Here is an 18,020-nt window from a genome sequence, read left to right on the forward strand (position 1 = left end):
TTATAGTACTTCTGTATGTGCGAATCCCTGTAACTAGGCAACGAGCTGCAAACAACCAATACAAACATACATAAATACAATAGGAAATTTATAAAATATCATTGCAATATTGTTCGGATCGCCGCCTTCGACGATTGGTTTTGGCATCAAGCTGGAAAACTTCTATATCAAACACGGCCAGCTGCGCTAACACCACCATACAAATGGGATTGAATTGAAATGATGATGCGCAGAACGCAACTGCGATCCTGACTGAAAAGCCCCGCCCACCGGACACTACATTTTCTGTCCCGCAAAACTTCAAAGCTTGCCTAGACAGCTTCACCTTTTGTGTATAGTCTTCTTGGGCTCTCCCAAATTATGAGTACAGCCTTTTTTGGCACTCTTGCGTCAGTTAGGGATACATACAGAAAATTATGTAAACGTTATTAGATATAGTAGTATTAAGATAGAGTAAGTTAGGTTAAATTTAAATTATTCCTCACCACAGACATTATAAATCCTATGGATTGGTGAAATGAATTCTGATCTTATTTTGAATGACACAAGATAAACTTTAGATACACGCAATTGTTATCCTGAACAGATTAATTGTTTTTTTATTTTGATCAGTTATCGACTTGTGTAGATCACATAAGTCACCTTCCTTTGCATACTTTATATACAACCCTGGATAATTCAGCTTAACTTAAAAAATTAAAAATTAAATTCAGGGAAAATTAAGCACATTAAAATTCCCTATAAGTCGTCGTTAAATTTCTTATTTCGTTGTCGTCGTTTCAATTTAATTTTGCTTAAAACTTCATAGGCTTGTTGAATCTCCATAAACTTCTCCTGCGCCTCACGACGCTTCGATTCATCTTTCACCTTGTCAGGATGGTTTTCCTTTGATAGCTTGCGCCATGCAGATGTTATCTCTGTTTGAGATGCTGTCGCACTTATGCCAAGTACCTGAAATTTAGATAAAGTTAAAAATTACAAGCTCCTGCAATCTACTGACTCGGACTAACCTTATACGCGTTCTGTTCCCCATCGATATCCATAGTATCTATAATTTGTTTCCACGTTTCATACCATCCATTGTGTTGAGCATATTGCCAAGTGTCGTACAGGGATTGCTTCAAGTCGGTCCACCATGGGGACATTAGTAAATTTTTGATAGCTTCATGAACTGGCACTTCATCTCCATCATTATCCGTTATTGTGCCATTGAAAACAAAGTAACATCCCCACAAAGATAGATATAGAGAAGCAGCCATTGACAAATAGAGAGTTCGACGAAGGGCTCCGTGGCGTTTCAAAGGTTCTCGGCGCCATTCCTTTGACCAATGATCGAACGCTAAAGCACTCGCAAATACAGTTGCTGTGAACCAATAAGTTTCATCGTAGAGAAAATATCGCAGTGGATAAGCAATGTAAGCTGCCACTAAACAATGCCAAAATACACCTTTCTCTCGCCCTACATTACCAACAGTCCAGACACCTAAAAGAAGAGAGAAGTTAAGGTATTATTTCATATATAAACTGGATCTGTATCGGGACTGAAATTACAATAATTTGTTACGCAAACAAACTTAGTATTGTTTTCTTGCTTTTTCTTTTCTTTAATATTATTCGTTAACCTTACACTTCTTTGGGGACAAATTTTTCCGGCTGGGTAGTTTCTGAGAATGTTTTTGTTAAAGAAATGACCATTTTCCAGGCATTTGATACTCAACTTGACTATATCGGGTGAAAACAATTTACTCCCCCCTTTGCATGTATGAGGACTCCCGATTTCAATAAAGTTTTGCTTTAGGAGTAAAAGCTGAACTTTCAACCGCAACCTCGTAGGGGGTGAGAAGTTTATGCAAGGGGAAAGGAATGATTTACCTTTAACCTCAATAAAAGGGGGGGTGTACATTTTTTTCACCAAATATAGTCGTGTGGCGTATCAAATGAAAGGTCTCTATTGGTTTTTTCAAATGCCGGTCTTAGTTTTAACATCTGTGCGGGGGGCCGAAAATGATCATTTTTTTTCACGGACCCATTCTCAGAAACTGTGTGACTTGTGTGTGCTACGTGGTTAGAGCACCAGGCTGTCATACGGAAGGTCGCGGTTCGAATCTCACTGGTGGCAGTCAGATTTGTATCGTGATTTGACGTCGGATACCAGTCGACTCAGCTGTGAATGAGTACCTGAGTCAAAATCAGGGTAATAATCTCGGGCAAGCGCAATGCTGTCTACATTGCCTCCTACAGTATACTGTAGTGTACCGTTACGGTCTTAACTGAAGTGCTCTAACACACTTCAAGGCCCTGATCCAATATGGATTGTTGCGCCAACGATTATTATTATTATTCTCAGAAACTACCCAACGCAAAAATCTGAAAAAAATCAGGAGGCTGCCACTATATTGTGCCTAGGCTCCGAAATACCCTACGTATCGATATCTGTTCAAATAAAGTTAGTAATAATATATTACTATAATTTTTAGTAATTGACCACACAACCCCCCGTAAGTTCATCCTAGCACCACAAATGTTGCATCAATATAGCCTATGACATAATGTATGATCCTACCAAGTTTGGTAGAAATCACATTATTACTAACAGAGTCAGATCAAAGTTGTCGCTTCTGTGCAAATCCAAGACTTTGAACGTCAGTATCACGCGAAAGTGAGTATTCTCACATAATATATGCATATATTACATGCTCGGTTCTAATGGGACAAATGTACACTCAAACATGTTTATATAAGAAATATACAAAACCTTTAATACCTGAAGCGCCCAGCTACCGGTTTCTCGACTTGTTTTATGTTGCCATGGTAATATTTTAATTTTCGACTCTACCGCGTTAATAAGAAAGGAAAGAGAGGTATGCAAAAGAAAGAAAGAGGACCCTCACTCTAACTCCGTTAAAAAATTGCGACGGCCATCCCCGTTCAAAAAGCTATGGCACGGTAGGGTTTAACTTTGAACCCTACCTCCCGGGTGCAAAGGAAAGTATGCCTGCAAAAGCGGGTCATTTTCTCTCTTCTTTCTCTAATTATATCAGAATATACTCCCCATTAACTTTTTCAGAACGGGTGATCGCTGCGATTTTGAACCGCCACGAGTTTTCATCGGGGTTGAAAAGAGAGGACCACCCGAGCAAAAAAGTGTTGATCCCCTCCCACAAAAAAGCTTTCACCCCTCCCACAAAAAAGATTTTACCCCCTCCAGGGATGGTGTTGAAATTCTGAAAATGATTGAAATTGCCACCCAAAAATTATTAAAAATTTAAAGATCAACCAACTGTCAGTCAGTAGAGACTGCAAACAGACCAAATCAGAGCCCCTATTTCAAGTGCTACTGAAACATGGGAAAAGCAAGATACATGATTTAACAGACTGCGAATTTGAGCGTTTACTTTAAGAAGTGCCGAAACATCTCAACAACATAGTGTACGAATGACAAATTTTTGAACAAAAGCGTTTACTATCAGAGCTGATGCAATTCCCGAAGACACACGAAGTGAAACTGAACGCTCTTCACAGGCTTGATCAAAATTGAAAATTGATCCTAATAAAGCAGTAATCAATTACAATGAAGACCCCGAGTACAAAATGCAATCAAAATATCCTCATTGATCTAATAGCTATATTGAGTTTACATTGTCGCGCTTTGAAGTTAGAGTAAGCAATGCTTAGTCTGTGTTGTTCCATTGACAAGGGCAATTTGCCGACACTGAGTTAGCCACCAGAATTACTACTCATACTCCTGGAGCTATTCAAAAATTAAAATACTTTTTCAGCATGTTCGGAAATACAACGAACGCTTTCAAATGGCATTGGAGCGGCGAATATTACAAAATATGGTAATTTCACACCGACATTAAACGTTTCCTGGTGCCCTGGCTTGGCCATTTGGTGTTGACTCAGCCGACAGGGTTGTATCATCTCTGAGCACCAAAGTGAAATGGCAACTGTATCATCAGATTGGTTCACTATTTCCAGTACTTGAAGAAAATTCGCAATTTTTGGAAATATACACAAGCAGAACTATGTCTGTCGGGTTAAGTTAGTAATAAAATACCGAAAGTAAAAAAATGTCCGTCTTATTTTCGTCAATACTCAAAAATAAAGTTTCAAAATGATTAAAAATACTTTAAAATGGTTGATTGTACTTACCAAGTGCGGCAAACAATGGTATTAGCCAATGAAGAAAATTCCAGTCGATACCCAAAAACGGTACTGTTGGAATTGCCAGTTGAATCAGCTGCCCCCATAGGTAACCGACCATAACAGCTCCAATAAATCGGCTGGTTGAAAATGGTGGTTTGCGATGCTTGCGGAGTTTCCCAACAAATCTTTCAATAAACTTGGGATCATCGTTTGCGTCACGTACTAAACTGGGTATTCTTAAGACTTCTGATATCCAACCGATACCAAAGTATCCTCCTAAGGTGCACCACCAAATAAATGCATGTCTGTCACGCCTCAAGTACAAATGATGGAGGCCAAATATACCACCGAAAAGCCATAAAATATAAGCGACTAATATTGACTTTTTGTGAGGTGCTTTGGTTACGTCGAGATTTGTCTGTAAAATAAAAAGGGATTTAATTAGTTATTATAGACTTTGGGATAGCAGTGATATGATCTTTAAATGCATAAAGTTATGTTAGAGTAGTATATGCACTAAAAGAAGACAACCTTTGAAATCATTCAAAGTAAACAAATTGGCAGACAGCGAATATATTTGAGTGATTTCATGAAGGATGTTCCTTGACAGTGTCAATGCTGACACCAAAACCTGTCGGATAACAGAGCAGATGTAACTGCGATCTTGACTGAAAAGAACCGCCATGGGACGCAATCTTTTTTGTCCTATAAAATTCAAGGCTTGTCTATGTAGTCTCACTTCCTGCGTATGATCCTTGCTTCAAGCGTCCATATCAAACGTCCTTTTAGTAGCTCGCCTGTTGACAGAAAGTTCAGAAAAAAAATCTTTCCACCCTGAAATGAAACGATATTACCCTTATAGACTTTCCGGGCTGTATCATCCTCACCCCTGGGTTACTATCCTCTAGGGGGGACTAGATAACCCACCTACCGCAACCTATTGAGCCAGATTTTGCCTACAACCAGTCGTTCGTCGTAACGCCCAAAAATTTCATCGTATAGAGCTACGGAATCGTCCATCTTCATGTAAAGGGCCAAAAATTCTTCGAAGGATTCTTCTCTCTTCTTTTTATTTCCGAGGAATACGTGAGGACTGGCAAGATCATTGTCTTGTCCAGTTAGAGCTTTGACCATAGGGTGAAACGTTTCGAGCGAAACAAGCTGAAATAGACTCTGTTGGGGGCCAACAACCGTGCGCGAATTTCATCGTTATAGCTGCTTTCGGTTGTGATTTTCGACCATAGATAAAAATTATCAACTGGCTCAGAATTGTAGTCTTTAATCTTTATTTTTCTCGTTTGACCAGTGTCATTGGATGTTGTTGATCCTTTCGTTTTTGGTACTGACGTTACCACCATGCACTTCGTCTTGCTTTCATTAATGTGCAGTTGTAAATGAAGGTAGATTGTACAGCTGAACAGTCCATCAGTACTCAACCAAACCTCCAATATGACTACACGATTGGAAATCAGATTTCCCCATTTGTCTCGGCTGGATGAGCATCGAGGCGTATAAAGCTTCATCCTGCTGAATTGTTGGTAAAACTTTCGCGCCTGGTGGGGTTGCTCCATGTATTCCTCGAGTTTACAGACTTGTTGGATCTCCCAAAGTTCCGTTTTCTGTCTGTGAAGTCCGTTTTCCACTTAGTGTATATAGCATTTTTCCGTTCCGTTGCTAGTTTACATTCATCGTCGAAGCAGCTGTTCCAACTTTTTTGCGGCTGAGGCCAAGTATGTTTGTGGCCGTATTCATGATTACATTCCTCAAGTGGTTATAAAGATCATTTGTTGATTTGCTTTATCTCCAGGACACCTGTTACCTGCGGGTATTGCGGCATCCATTTATGGAGGGGGGAGGGAATGGGATGTTTGGGATTAGGCACATAATAATCTTCACCGACAGTCAGTCATAATAAAAGTTTCGGACCTGATGCTGCTAGCCCAATCCCCCGGAATAATAACGATAATATTCTAGACAGAGGTATGCGACATTTATTAACAGCAAAAGAATATCTACGAAAAACTGGTAGAGCTGTACCATTCAAATCCGTCCCGTTCAGCAGGATCAGTATTAAATAACAGCACTATAACCTGGTGTGGAGTCTGCCATCAGGTGCTGGTAAGACTCCACCGAGTGAACGAAATGTTTCTGATGTAAGCTTTGAAGCCGAATGGAACAATGAGCATTCTTGAATCCTAACTGGTTTAATCCTGCAAATCAACTTGATCAATGGCCCATCAAATCTATGGTAGATGCGGACTGCGATAGAACACCCTCCTAGTTATTAAAATCGACGTGTTATTTGGATTTCCTCGTAAGATATTTACAACAGTCTGGCTTATTAACATAAGAAAAGCTACTGGCTAAATATGAAAATAATGACTTACTCATAAGCTGATCAATTTCACCAAGTAGAAACTAGCGCACCACCTGCAAAAATCCTAAACACTTGCCCTTGGAGGAAAAATGAAAATGACATCGACATCAGTAACTTGTTCGTGAAAATGTATTTCCACAGTGAACCGGAATACTGTGAACTCAAACCGATCCAACATCTCTCATATTAGTAAACCATGCAAACGCCATCTCCTGATCGCTATACCCATTTTCCGCTGCTTGTAAAAGCAATAAGAACGCTGGTGAAACTTCCGAAACGCACAGTGCGAATATGTATAAGAGGCTCGTTAAGCGCTCAAAACAAGATTCCTTTAGAAGGTACTGAGAGGAGCTGGAAGGCGGAAGAGAGACTTCCAAGCCATGCAGAGTCCTTAAAGGGGGTGAATCGGCCATGTTGGACTCTTTCATAAAACCGGATACAACTTTCACGAACTCCAGAGTTCCAGACTCTCTTAGAAGTATACCATCCCGGAGAACAGGTGACAGAAGTCGGAAGATGAGAACTGGTGGTTTAAACACCAAGGTGTTACAACTGGAATTGAGAAACTGCCGGAGCACAATGTTCTTCGTACATAACAAATAATCTGGCATGAATGGTATTCATCTAGGGATACCAGAGGAGGTACAGAAAACCTAGAGTGAATACTAAGAAATATTTTTCTTGGAGGTCTTGCTCTATAATACGTACCTACTTCTTGGTATAAGGTTAAGGTAGTTTCCATTCCGAAGCCTGGGAAAAATTACTATTTAAACCTGAAGAAATTCAGACAGATTAGGTTAATGCCTGCTAAGCTTAACATCATGTTTACCACCTTTCCAAAAAATGTGATGCCAACAGGGAGCATGGTCTCGATGATACTTTAACAAAGTGGGTATACACTATGCTAACGCAGAAATTGTTGTTTGTTGAAGTGGGAAAGGCTGCTCCAGAAGGTGTGCTATCGCCACTTCGGTGGAGTATATTGATCGACTCACTACTATGCAAACTGCAAAACATGCCAATACACATCCAAACTGATAACGTGGCTATGCTATCATAGCTGTTGATCGAAGTATTGGAACGGTGTGGAGAAATATACAACAACAGTTTGATGGGTCCTCGATGTTAGCGCAGATAGGAAGAGTGCAATGACCTGCAAGATTGAGAACCTGGTTTTGTTGGTGTTTCTTTGCAGTCCCTCCATTGAAGTTCTCCATGTCTGCCGGACGTGTTCGGAATAGTGTTATATTTTTCGCAGATTCTAATTGTTTGAACACAGTGAACAGTGAAACATTTAGGTGCGACCTCTTCTTAAGGCTGTATGTCCTGTTCTTGAAACTGGCCATAGGATGGTTTTACGGCTGATGGACAAACTATAACTAAGGCTCGTTTCGCAGGTATAGGGTACCATTCGGAACGGTACATTTTCGGTCACCACCGAGAACCAACTGAACTGAATAAAACCCTTTCACACATACACGATTTCAATTCGGTAAACTGCTCATTTCGCCCAAATAGAAACCAACAATTTGTAACAATCATCATTAAAATCCACTCGCTGTGAGGTCAACACCGAAACTGAAAACAAACGAATTGCTATTAACATGCATCATTTGCATTTCCCCTACTGCGTCCTCTCCATAGTTTTAATGTTTGAGTCTGCAAATTAATTTATGTACAAATGTTGTGAAGAATTACATCAATTTAGTTGTAACTTGACACAGCTTAGCTCAAACCTGTCGCGCAGTGACGTCACTAGGCGTTTAAGTCAAACTCCATATTTTTTCCCGCCTGGCACAGATTCAAAATTTAAAAAGTTCTAATTAGTAAACGGGCGCTCTAAAAAAGTTTTTCAAGGGATGTATGAATTATTATAGATGATTATGTATTTGCCGGCTTATCGCAAACACGAAAATACTATCCGAATTAGCTCTCAATCAGGTGGATATCGGAAGATTTATCATTCATTGGGCGATTTGGGTGAAATCGCTGCAAAAGTTCTGTATCTATCGAATTTTACTGTACGGTTTTGGGGAAGTGTAGGTGAGACAGTTTCATAACATCGATCTCTTATCACCAGATTTATGAATCAATATCCTATACCAATAATAATTAGTTACTGCTATCAATTTCCCATTGTAATATTTGCAACAATGGTAATATGGTTTCCGCATTTTATTTCAAAGTAGCTGTTTCGATACTTTATCAAACTTGGTAGGTAAAATGTAATCATTTGCTTCTGTGTTGTAGAATTTCGACTTGATATGTAACGCCAGGGTGCAATATCATCATTCAAATTGGGATGAACATCAATAAAATCAACTTATATGAGTAAACATTTCTGATCCCTAACTGTGAGTATCTAAGCTTGGAAATACAGCCAAGTAATACTACGTAGCGTCTACACTTTCCATCGATCATCTAACGCAAGTCCTCTAATAGATGGAACAGATTTGAGATGATGACCTCCAATAATGATTGTATAGTAAAAAAAAATATAAATATATTTGGGGATGACGAGGATTACTATCCGGATTGACTATTTCCACTCACGAAAGCAGAGTTATCCTTAAAACAGGAATGGTCTAAGTTAGCCATTGAAACGCCCCGTGCACATGCGCTTGCAAGTTTCTGTTAGCCAGGTTCAGAATAGTGACACTCCAGTTCAGATGCACATGGGTGTTGGCGGACTTTCATGGTCGTCATTTTTAAAAGTTTGTGTGAAACAAAACCCTCTCAAAATCGATGCAGTGTTTATATACCTGTCTGCCTGTCTGTTACACCTGATTTATTCGAAAACGCTGAACTTATTACTACAAAATTTGGTGAGAACGTGTGCTACTTTTTTTTCAGAGAATATGGTCATGTTGTATGGCAAATGAAATGCACTTTGCGAAAGTGATCTTATTTCTGAAACTGGGTGAAACATAGGGTAGTGGACGCTCAAAATGTGAACTCCAAAAAGCGAAGCAGATCTCGTTTTCAGAACCTATCCAAGCGAAAAATCTAAAAAAATCACTGTGGTGCATCTATACGAAATCCACATCTAAAAATATATCCCGTTCTGATATCTCCTCAAATAAAGTTAATAATGGTATATTATCATATTTTAGAAATTTACTCGAAGATTTTTGAACGCATTCTTGACAACCGAATTCGCGAAATCGTTGAAATAACCGTGAATCAAGCCGGATTTGTCAAGAACTGCGGAACTACTGACGCAATACACGCTGCGCGGTTACTCATGGAGAAACACCGTGAGAAGCATCGCCCTCTTTACATTGCCTTTCTGGATCTAGAGAAAGCGTTTGACCGTGTACAACACGAACTCATCTGGTATGCTTTACGACAACACTTCGTGCCAGAAGAACTTGTGCGCTGGGTTCAATTGCTCTACCACGATCCGAAAAGTAAAGTTCGAAGTATGGCGGATGTATCAAAACCGCTTCGTGTCTCTGTTGGAGTTCATCAAGGAAGTGCCCTCTCACCACTCCTCTTTTTCCTTGTTATGGACACCGTCACACGGGGTATCCAACGTCCAGCGCCCTACACACTGCTTTATGCAGATGATGTTTTCCTAGCATCTGATAGCAAAAATGATCTCGAACAACTTGTCCAAAAATGGAATGATCGCCTCATGCAACACGGTCTCAGATTGAATCTAAACAAAACTGAATTTTTGACGACCGATCCCCATGAAACAGGCACAATCACTGTCAGCGGCAGTGATCTGCCCAGAACTGAGCGATTTAAATACCTCGGGTCAACGCTATCAGCCAATGGAGAACTGCGTTATGAAATTGCTTTACGCATTAACGCAACCTGGATGAAGTGGCGTTCCACAACTGGTGTCCTTTGTGATCGACGTATCAACGAACGTCCCAAATCTAAAATTTACCGCAATGTCGTCCGTCCAGTCGCTCTCTATGGTTCTGAGTGTTGGCCGACCGTAAAAGACAATGAACGGCGTCTTGCGGTAATGGAGACGAAGATGCTACTTTGGACTAGTGGCGTCACACGTTTAGATCACATCCGAAATGAGGATATCCGCGATCGTTATGGGGTTGCACCGATCGTGGAAAAGTTGCGAGAGAGGCGTCTTCGATGGTATGGTCACGCAATTCGTGCAAACGAGAATTCACTTGCAAAGATTGGTCTGAACATCGAAGTCGATGTTAAACGACCAAAAGGCAGACCTAAGCAACGGTGGCTTGATACGCTGGATGGGGATTTGAAAGCCTCGAGATTGCACCCAGATCAGGCATTCGATAGAGCCAAATGGCGAAGCCGATCACGACGAGCCGACCCCGCTTGTGAACGGGACAAAGGCTAAAGAAAAAGAAGACTCGAAGTTCAAGTCAGTATAGGCAATAGCAATAATAATCGTTGGCCCAACAATCCATATTGGATCTGCGCCTTGAAGTGTGTTAGAGCACTTCAAAACCGTAACAGTACACTACAGTACACTATAGGAGACAATGTGGTCAGCATTGCGCTCGCCTGAGATTATTACCCTGATTTGACTTAGGTACTCATTCACACAACGAAGGCAATCCAACTATTATTAACAAAGTTATGGAAGGTCAAAGTTTTTATTTCACGTAAATTTATTGCATTCTAAGACGTTTATGATCATCACGTGAAGTAAACTTATATAAACCGCGGGGTTCATAAGGACATTCCGGTTTTCCTTTTTAGCCTTTCGTTAGTTTTTAGGATTTTGTGTGAAAAAAAAACATTATTAAAATTGATTGAATATCTATCTGTCCATCTATGACTGTTTCGCGTCACGATCCATTTACTCAGAAAAGGCTAATCCTATTATCACGAAATTTGGTGAGAACATGTAGATGACATTTGTTTGTCCCTTTATAACTAACATGATTTTGTGTTCGGATCAACCGGGTGTAATTTTTTTTCACCGGATATAGTCAATCAATCAAATGAAATGGCTGGATTATTACTTTTCAAAACTGATCGATTATCTCTTATACTGGGTGAAACACAGAGGAGTGAGGGTTCAAGATGTGTGCCCCGTGTGTTTGTCAACGTCCAACGGCTGGCCACCACCGTTGTGCTGCACATTTATTTGCACTTTCTGGACCATACCATCATTGATGTTCCAAGCATTTTCGGGAGCTTTTTACCCTATCTTAAACCAAAATACAAAAGTCGTCCAAATTTGTTCTTTGTCTTTCTTGTTTTTAGCGTCTTCAAAACAAGTGGCCAATTTTGTTTGTAAAACAAGTCTAAGCCCAGATGATGGTGCTTCAGGGTGGAATGTTTCGGTATTGAAAGTACTTGGACAACCAGATGTCGTACAAAAGCATCTTTATGATTTTTTCACCTATCAGGATGCGATAGTTTCTGAGAATGGGCCCGTGAAATAAATGATCGCTTCTCTATGTCTACTACAAGCGAAGGCATCAATTTTCGAGTGCCGGGCCAAATCTTTTAGTGTTATGATTCCCTTTTCTCTCGCTTGGCGTGAAAAAATGATTTCAAGTTTGTGCGTAATAGGTAAACTTTCAACTATGATGGTTCAATACCGAGCAAAAATTGCGAATCCCTGACATATGGAAATATCTTACTATAGTATATGCGATCTTTAACTTTTTTTCTTCTTTTGCAGATTTTTTTTTCTCCTTTTGCAGATTTTATGTAAACCATGCACGCAGAAGGGGAGTGTACATTTTTTTCATCGAATATAAGCATTGAATGAAAAGCCTTCTGGCATTTGATTCAGATTTCATACCTGTATTATTAATCCTTATTTTTAAGTAATTCAATAATGATTGATAAATTAAATTGTTGTAAAACATGCTTTGTTATATACTTCAATTAAAATGAGTTCATATATTACTTAGTTTTAGGGATGCATGTCAACTCCGGTGGTGTTCGACTGGCAGACGTCAAAACGTTGGTGGCGCTCACGCTTCCTTCCAGTGGAAGAAAGGCTTTAGCCTTTTGTATTCCCCACGCACGAGAACTTTATAGGGACTTTCGTATAGTGGCTGCAGCGGCCTCCGCGTGGCATCAGTCTTCACCAGAACATGGGTGCAGACTGCAAGCTCCCCAGAGGTGTGGACCGCTGGCTGCGCGTGATGAGATGGCGGAGACGATTTCAATTTGAGAACGGTCTCTCTTGTTGAGGACCAAGCAGCCGGACAATCATAGGTTCGTCCCGTACATCACATAAGCAGGTCTAACAGCAAACCCCTCGTGGACGGCTGTGCAGAGGCCAAGGAGAACAAAAGGCAAGCTCCGCGTGCAGGACGCCTCGTCGCGCACTACAATGGCTGGTTTTGGCGTTTAAATGCCAACCTTCTAGCATGCCATTGGACTGCGGATGGAACGCGGTTTTCCGCTGGCGTTTGAATTCAAGGAACTTTCCGTGCTGAGAAAAGAGTCAATTCGAATTGTAATATGGTCTGGTGCATTGGTCTGTGATTATTACGGCGGGAACACTAAACCGCGGAATTCATTCTTGACAGAGGGTCTAAGAATATGACTGTCACGCCCTTCAAAGGTATTGCCTCAGCCTATCGCATAAACCAATAAATGACCGTGGGCCCACTATGTCGAGGTGTATGTTGGGGAAGCGCTTCATTGACTTAGGGTATACAACTAATTCCGATCTAATCCTTTTGACATGCCTTCCACTCTCTGGCCCAAGAATCAATGTCCTTGAGATAAATATTTGCTGGAGATTAGCCGGTTGGTCGTCCGAATGGCAGGGTGCATAAGATTGTGAAGCAACTGAAATACTTCCTTACGGAAAACGACCGGAATATATAGCCTAGGTCCCTTTTCGGCGATCTCGCAGCAGATAGTGGAAGGTGAGCTGAATATAGGAAACTCCTTAAATTTGCATTTGGAGTCCGACTGCAGGCTCTGAAGAATTCCATCATCCTTCTGGGGCATAACGATTGTGGAAAAAAACGACTGCAGCTGGATGTTGACTTCGGAAACCCGAGACAAAGCATTAGCGACTATTGTTACCTAAACCGAACACATGTTGAATGTCCGGTGTAGACTAGCTGGTCAAGGATAAATTGAACTTCTGTTAGTTAGAGGTTTCTGGACTGTGAACATGGTGAACAGCCTGCCATCTTGAGAAAAAACGAAAGTACTAGATGCCCAGACATGCGGCTAGTAATTGCAGATCATATGTGCAGGGTCCACCAGCTGCAGCTGCTAGTTGGTTATTTTAGACGTTTGAACGGCTTCTGAAGACCACACAACTTCCGATGATTCTTTGGTCTTAGCATCAGACATGAAAGCGTTAAATAAAGTCTGATGGTGAACAACTTTGGGAGACGACAGCAGAAATTTACCATACCCAAGAACCTTCTAAGGTCGTTGACCGGCTTTTGCAACGAAAAACTTACTATCGTTGGCACTTTGTCTGGATTGGGTTGTCTGCTACCAGGGTGAAGGAAATACCTATAAATTTCACCAACTGTTGGAGAAGTCTACACTTTTTAACATTAAGAATTAGGCTATCAAGGTGAAATTGGAATATGCACTCGATATGTGTCAAATGCTCCAACTCGGTGGAAGACGCAAGCAAAATGTCATCCACGTAGACGGAACAGAAGTACAAGTTTCGCTGTACACATACAGATACAGATTTGCACCGCATTGCACAGGCCAAAAGTCATCCATGTGAACTCGAAGAATCCGAAAGGTGAGCAAATCGCTCTCTTTGAAATATCTTCCGGAGCTACAGAAATTTGGTTGTATACCTTGGCCAGATCCAAGGTCGAGAAAACATGACAGTTTGCTAAATGATGTGCAATTGCATGAGAGGAATGGGATCCCGGTTCGGAAAAGTTTGAGCATTCAGACGTCTGTAATCTCCACAAGGTCGCCATTCGATATTGGGCTCGGGAATCAGATGGCGTGGAGATGACCAACTGCTGTTGGAACGTCTGCATATACCCTGCTTACGTAGCTGTTCGAACACTTTCCGCGCAACAACGAGCTTTTGGGGCGGTGAAAGATACACCTTCGGAAAGCCAGTAGTGTTGATGTGCCGTTGAAAACCATGCTTAATTGGCTCAGATATACTATATTCGGTAGTAATGTTGTGATATTTTTGGAAGAGTACGCAAATGCGTGGCTCCGCAACGTCCTCAAAAATGATAGAAAGAGTGATGTTTTCGCAGATTGAAATTTTCCCTGACGATCTAAAATAGACTGTGCGGTTTGTCAGGGGCCTATACAGTTTATCTACCAGCAGCTCATAGTAACACAGGAAGTCTGCTATTGAAATGGGGACATTGATGTCAGTTAAAAGCGGTCCGAAAATTGTCAATTAGTTCAAGAAACCAGAAAACACTCAACTTAAAAACCTGAAAAAATAATAGTGGTCCATGAACATGGTATCTAGGTCTCAAAATACCTTCCATGCGGATATCTGCTCCAATAAAGCAAATAACAGAATATTATTACATTTTGAAAATTGACTGTAATAATAATAATCGTTGGCACAACAATCCATATTGGATCAGGGCCTTGAAGTGTGTTAGAGCACTTCATTCAAGACCGTAACGGTACACTAGGAGGCAATGTGGTCAGCATTACGCTTGACACTTGACTGTAAACCCCCTTAAATTCATGCTAGACTCATAACAGGAACATATGATTTAATACGGAGCATCATACTGGTAAGTTTGGTGGGATTCATTCTATTATCAACAAAGTTACAGTAGGCCAAATTTGCCACTTCCGCGTCAAATTACCACTCCCTAAGAAATAAAATGTGGTACCAGGTCGAATTGAATATCAGGTATATCCAATGAATATACACAGCGAGCTATACATAATTAGAACCATCGTATATCCAAAGATTCTTATACAAAAAATCAACAAAAACGTTCATACCTGAAGTGCCGGTTTCCGACTTGTTCAGCTTTTTTTAGTTATTTATATATCAGTATCAATTAATCGAGGCAGACAGACATATATATCTATCATTTATTTTTAGGGATATATGTCCACTTTATATTTTTTATCGATAATATTTTGATTTTCGCTACACTACACCAAGGGACGAGCGTCTGGTTTTCGGCTTGTTCTGTTTTTGGGATAGTTCTTCTCTCGTTACTGACCACAGTTATTATTATTATTCTCTTGAGAGAAGATGCACTGTGTCCTTAAAGAACTACTTTGCCCCTTTTACTGGTTATAGTCTACCTATTATCTATGGTATTGTATCTGAAGCAAATTTATAACCGTTAGGAATCTTAGTATACTCCCTACTTCCAAATATTTCAATTTTGCCTCTGGTATTAAGTATTCTCTCAGATCCCTCGACCTACTTTGCACAAGCGCCGGACACTGTCTCGGTTCGTGTATAGAAGTTTCGACACACTTTGCACTAAACTGGAGGGAGTGTCCGTAGATATCGCTAGCTTGCCTAGGTGATAGTTTAGTCGGCAGTTATCATTGAGTATTCCCACTATGATTCGGAAGTTTTTCTCAGTGAGGTTTAAACAGTCTTTTGTACGCTTGGGCTCGTATCCCAAAATAAGTACCCTGGGCTACTCCATTCTTGGTAGGCTCTCCCAGTAAAGTTCTCTCAGCCGATCCTCTTTATTTTTTAATGGCATAGCAATGGATCCGTTTCCGATTTCACAGAAGAGTGTATAGCCCGTGTAAAGGTTCCTGCTCGCTTCTTGGTCAGTTCGTCCGCTGCCTCAAAGCCTTCCGACCCAACATGGCTTGGAGCCCAGAGTATCCAGACAGTCTCCCAAGGTATTCCCACACCAGTTTAGAGATCACCCGGTTGGACCTGAGTACTTTGATCGCCGCTTGGCCGTCAGTCAGAATAGCAATGTTCTGTCCCCTGTATTTCCCTTAGAGATTGAAGGAGGCACATCTGTCTATGGCTTATATTTCCACCTGGTGACCATAGTTAATTTGGATAATCATTCTAGCTTCCCCAAGCATCACTATGGAACCAATAGTGAAATTATTTTCTTCAAAGGAATGTTTGCAAAACATACGTGACTGCACATTCAGTGAGAACATTCAGAGAAAGAACGTATACGATCATTTACAGCTTTTAGTGTTTTATCCGGGCTGGTTATAGTTAGAAAAAAAAGTTAATTTGTCGGGTATTGCCGAAAGTATAATTTATTTTTCAAATCTTTGGCTAACATTCACTGTTGAAGAGATTAACTGGTCTTTGAAGTATGGATATTTAAAAATAAAACTTTTTACTCTCGGCAATATCGCAAAAAATTGTTCTAGCTAAAATCGTTTTATTTCGAAGATATTGTTCCTAAAATTCCATTAAGACGCTATCAAATTATCGTCAAATATCTCCATGAAATGCGAGCTAAATTATTTTCAACTTTCCAAGAAAGTCGGCCTTTCGGTAACTGCATGCAAATGAAGCAATAGATCTAGTCTGGTTACGTTATCAATCGCAATAGATACTTACGTGGTTTTGGTTCTGTTGTCGCTTTCGCTGCTTCTCCATTGCATAAAACACCTTCGCCAGCTGTATTTATTGAGATTGAACACGTCCGAGTCACAGGTTTCGGTCACAAATATTCCACTGACCCAGTTCACTGTCGTTCGAGTTAAATTCTAGACTTGACCACGGCACAGATAACGATCACCACAAAATTACTATTTCATCAATTAGTAGGTATAGAGGTACTTCCCCTTCTAAGGAAACGCGATAATTGAGTAGAATATTTGCAACACTTAATGGACACTTCGGATTTTACCTGAGCCTATCGTTTTTACCTGAGTGCTATCGCCCAAGTGAATTTCTTTTAGTGCATCTCAGACGCGCTCACTCATTTCACAACAAACCAAGTTCACTTGACTCATCTTTCTGGAAGACTGGAATCGACTTAGCCTTTTAAGTTACCCAAGTAGAAAGCATACGAACTACTTCATAAACGAGAACACCGTTACTTTGATGACGTCACTCATTCACTAGTTGCTTGCTTAGATCTATAGATTGAAGTGATTACGTTTCGTCTCAATTTATGAATGAATAAAGATACTTTGAGTAAACGTCGTCAATCGTGTCCTGTGCAAAGTAGGACCACTCTAAGCCAGTCAAGGCATAAGTTATTTCCACCGAAACTGTCGATCGTACAATGAACCGAGCCGCGAGGCGAGCACCAAGTCAATGTCAGTGCCGACTGCCAGCAAGGTAAGTTCACCTGAGTCTAGCTGTTGGCAAGAATCTCTCAAGAAAGATCTCTCAGATAGGGTTGCATCTAAATATCGTATGAAACTGAGCGACATCGAACAAGTAACTCCAAAGCGAACTTGACCATTGATAACCTGATCTATGGCTTAGACCCTGCGCTCGGGCTACCTACTTGGCGGCCCGTGAATGGTGATCTTTTATGCAAACTTACTCCTCAAGTAGTTACTTGACTACATATGTATGGAATAGACCAAAGAATGCTAAAGATGTGTTCTCAAGTGAAGTATTGTTCTTTAGACGCCACGCCGGCAG

General features: G+C 40.6%; 1 protein-coding gene across 2 annotated transcripts; it reads right to left on the bottom strand.

The window, feature by feature from the left end:
- Positions 1 to 576: 576 nt before the first annotated feature.
- Positions 577 to 17,706, bottom strand: LOC119659970 (dnaJ homolog subfamily C member 22). Of its 2 annotated transcripts, XM_038068332.1 has the most exons (5): positions 17,272 to 17,706; positions 16,980 to 17,209; positions 4,156 to 4,567; positions 1,011 to 1,483; positions 577 to 951 (listed from the first exon to the last, which is right to left on the bottom strand). In XM_038068332.1, exons 2-5 carry the CDS (start codon positions 17,016 to 17,018, stop codon positions 739 to 741), a joined length of 1,137 nt encoding a protein of 378 aa, XP_037924260.1. In that variant the 5' UTR covers positions 17,019 to 17,209; positions 17,272 to 17,706; the 3' UTR covers positions 577 to 738. The 2 variants fall into 2 exon arrangements, with proteins under 2 accessions (XP_037924260.1, XP_037924259.1); XM_038068331.1 differs by having other exon boundaries at positions 16,980 to 17,706.
- Between the last annotated feature and the right edge of the window lie 314 nt (positions 17,707 to 18,020).

The sequence above is a fragment of the Hermetia illucens genome, chromosome 6, assembly GCF_905115235.1.
Source record: "Hermetia illucens chromosome 6, iHerIll2.2.curated.20191125, whole genome shotgun sequence".
Classification (NCBI taxonomy): Eukaryota; Metazoa; Arthropoda; class Insecta; order Diptera; family Stratiomyidae; genus Hermetia; species Hermetia illucens.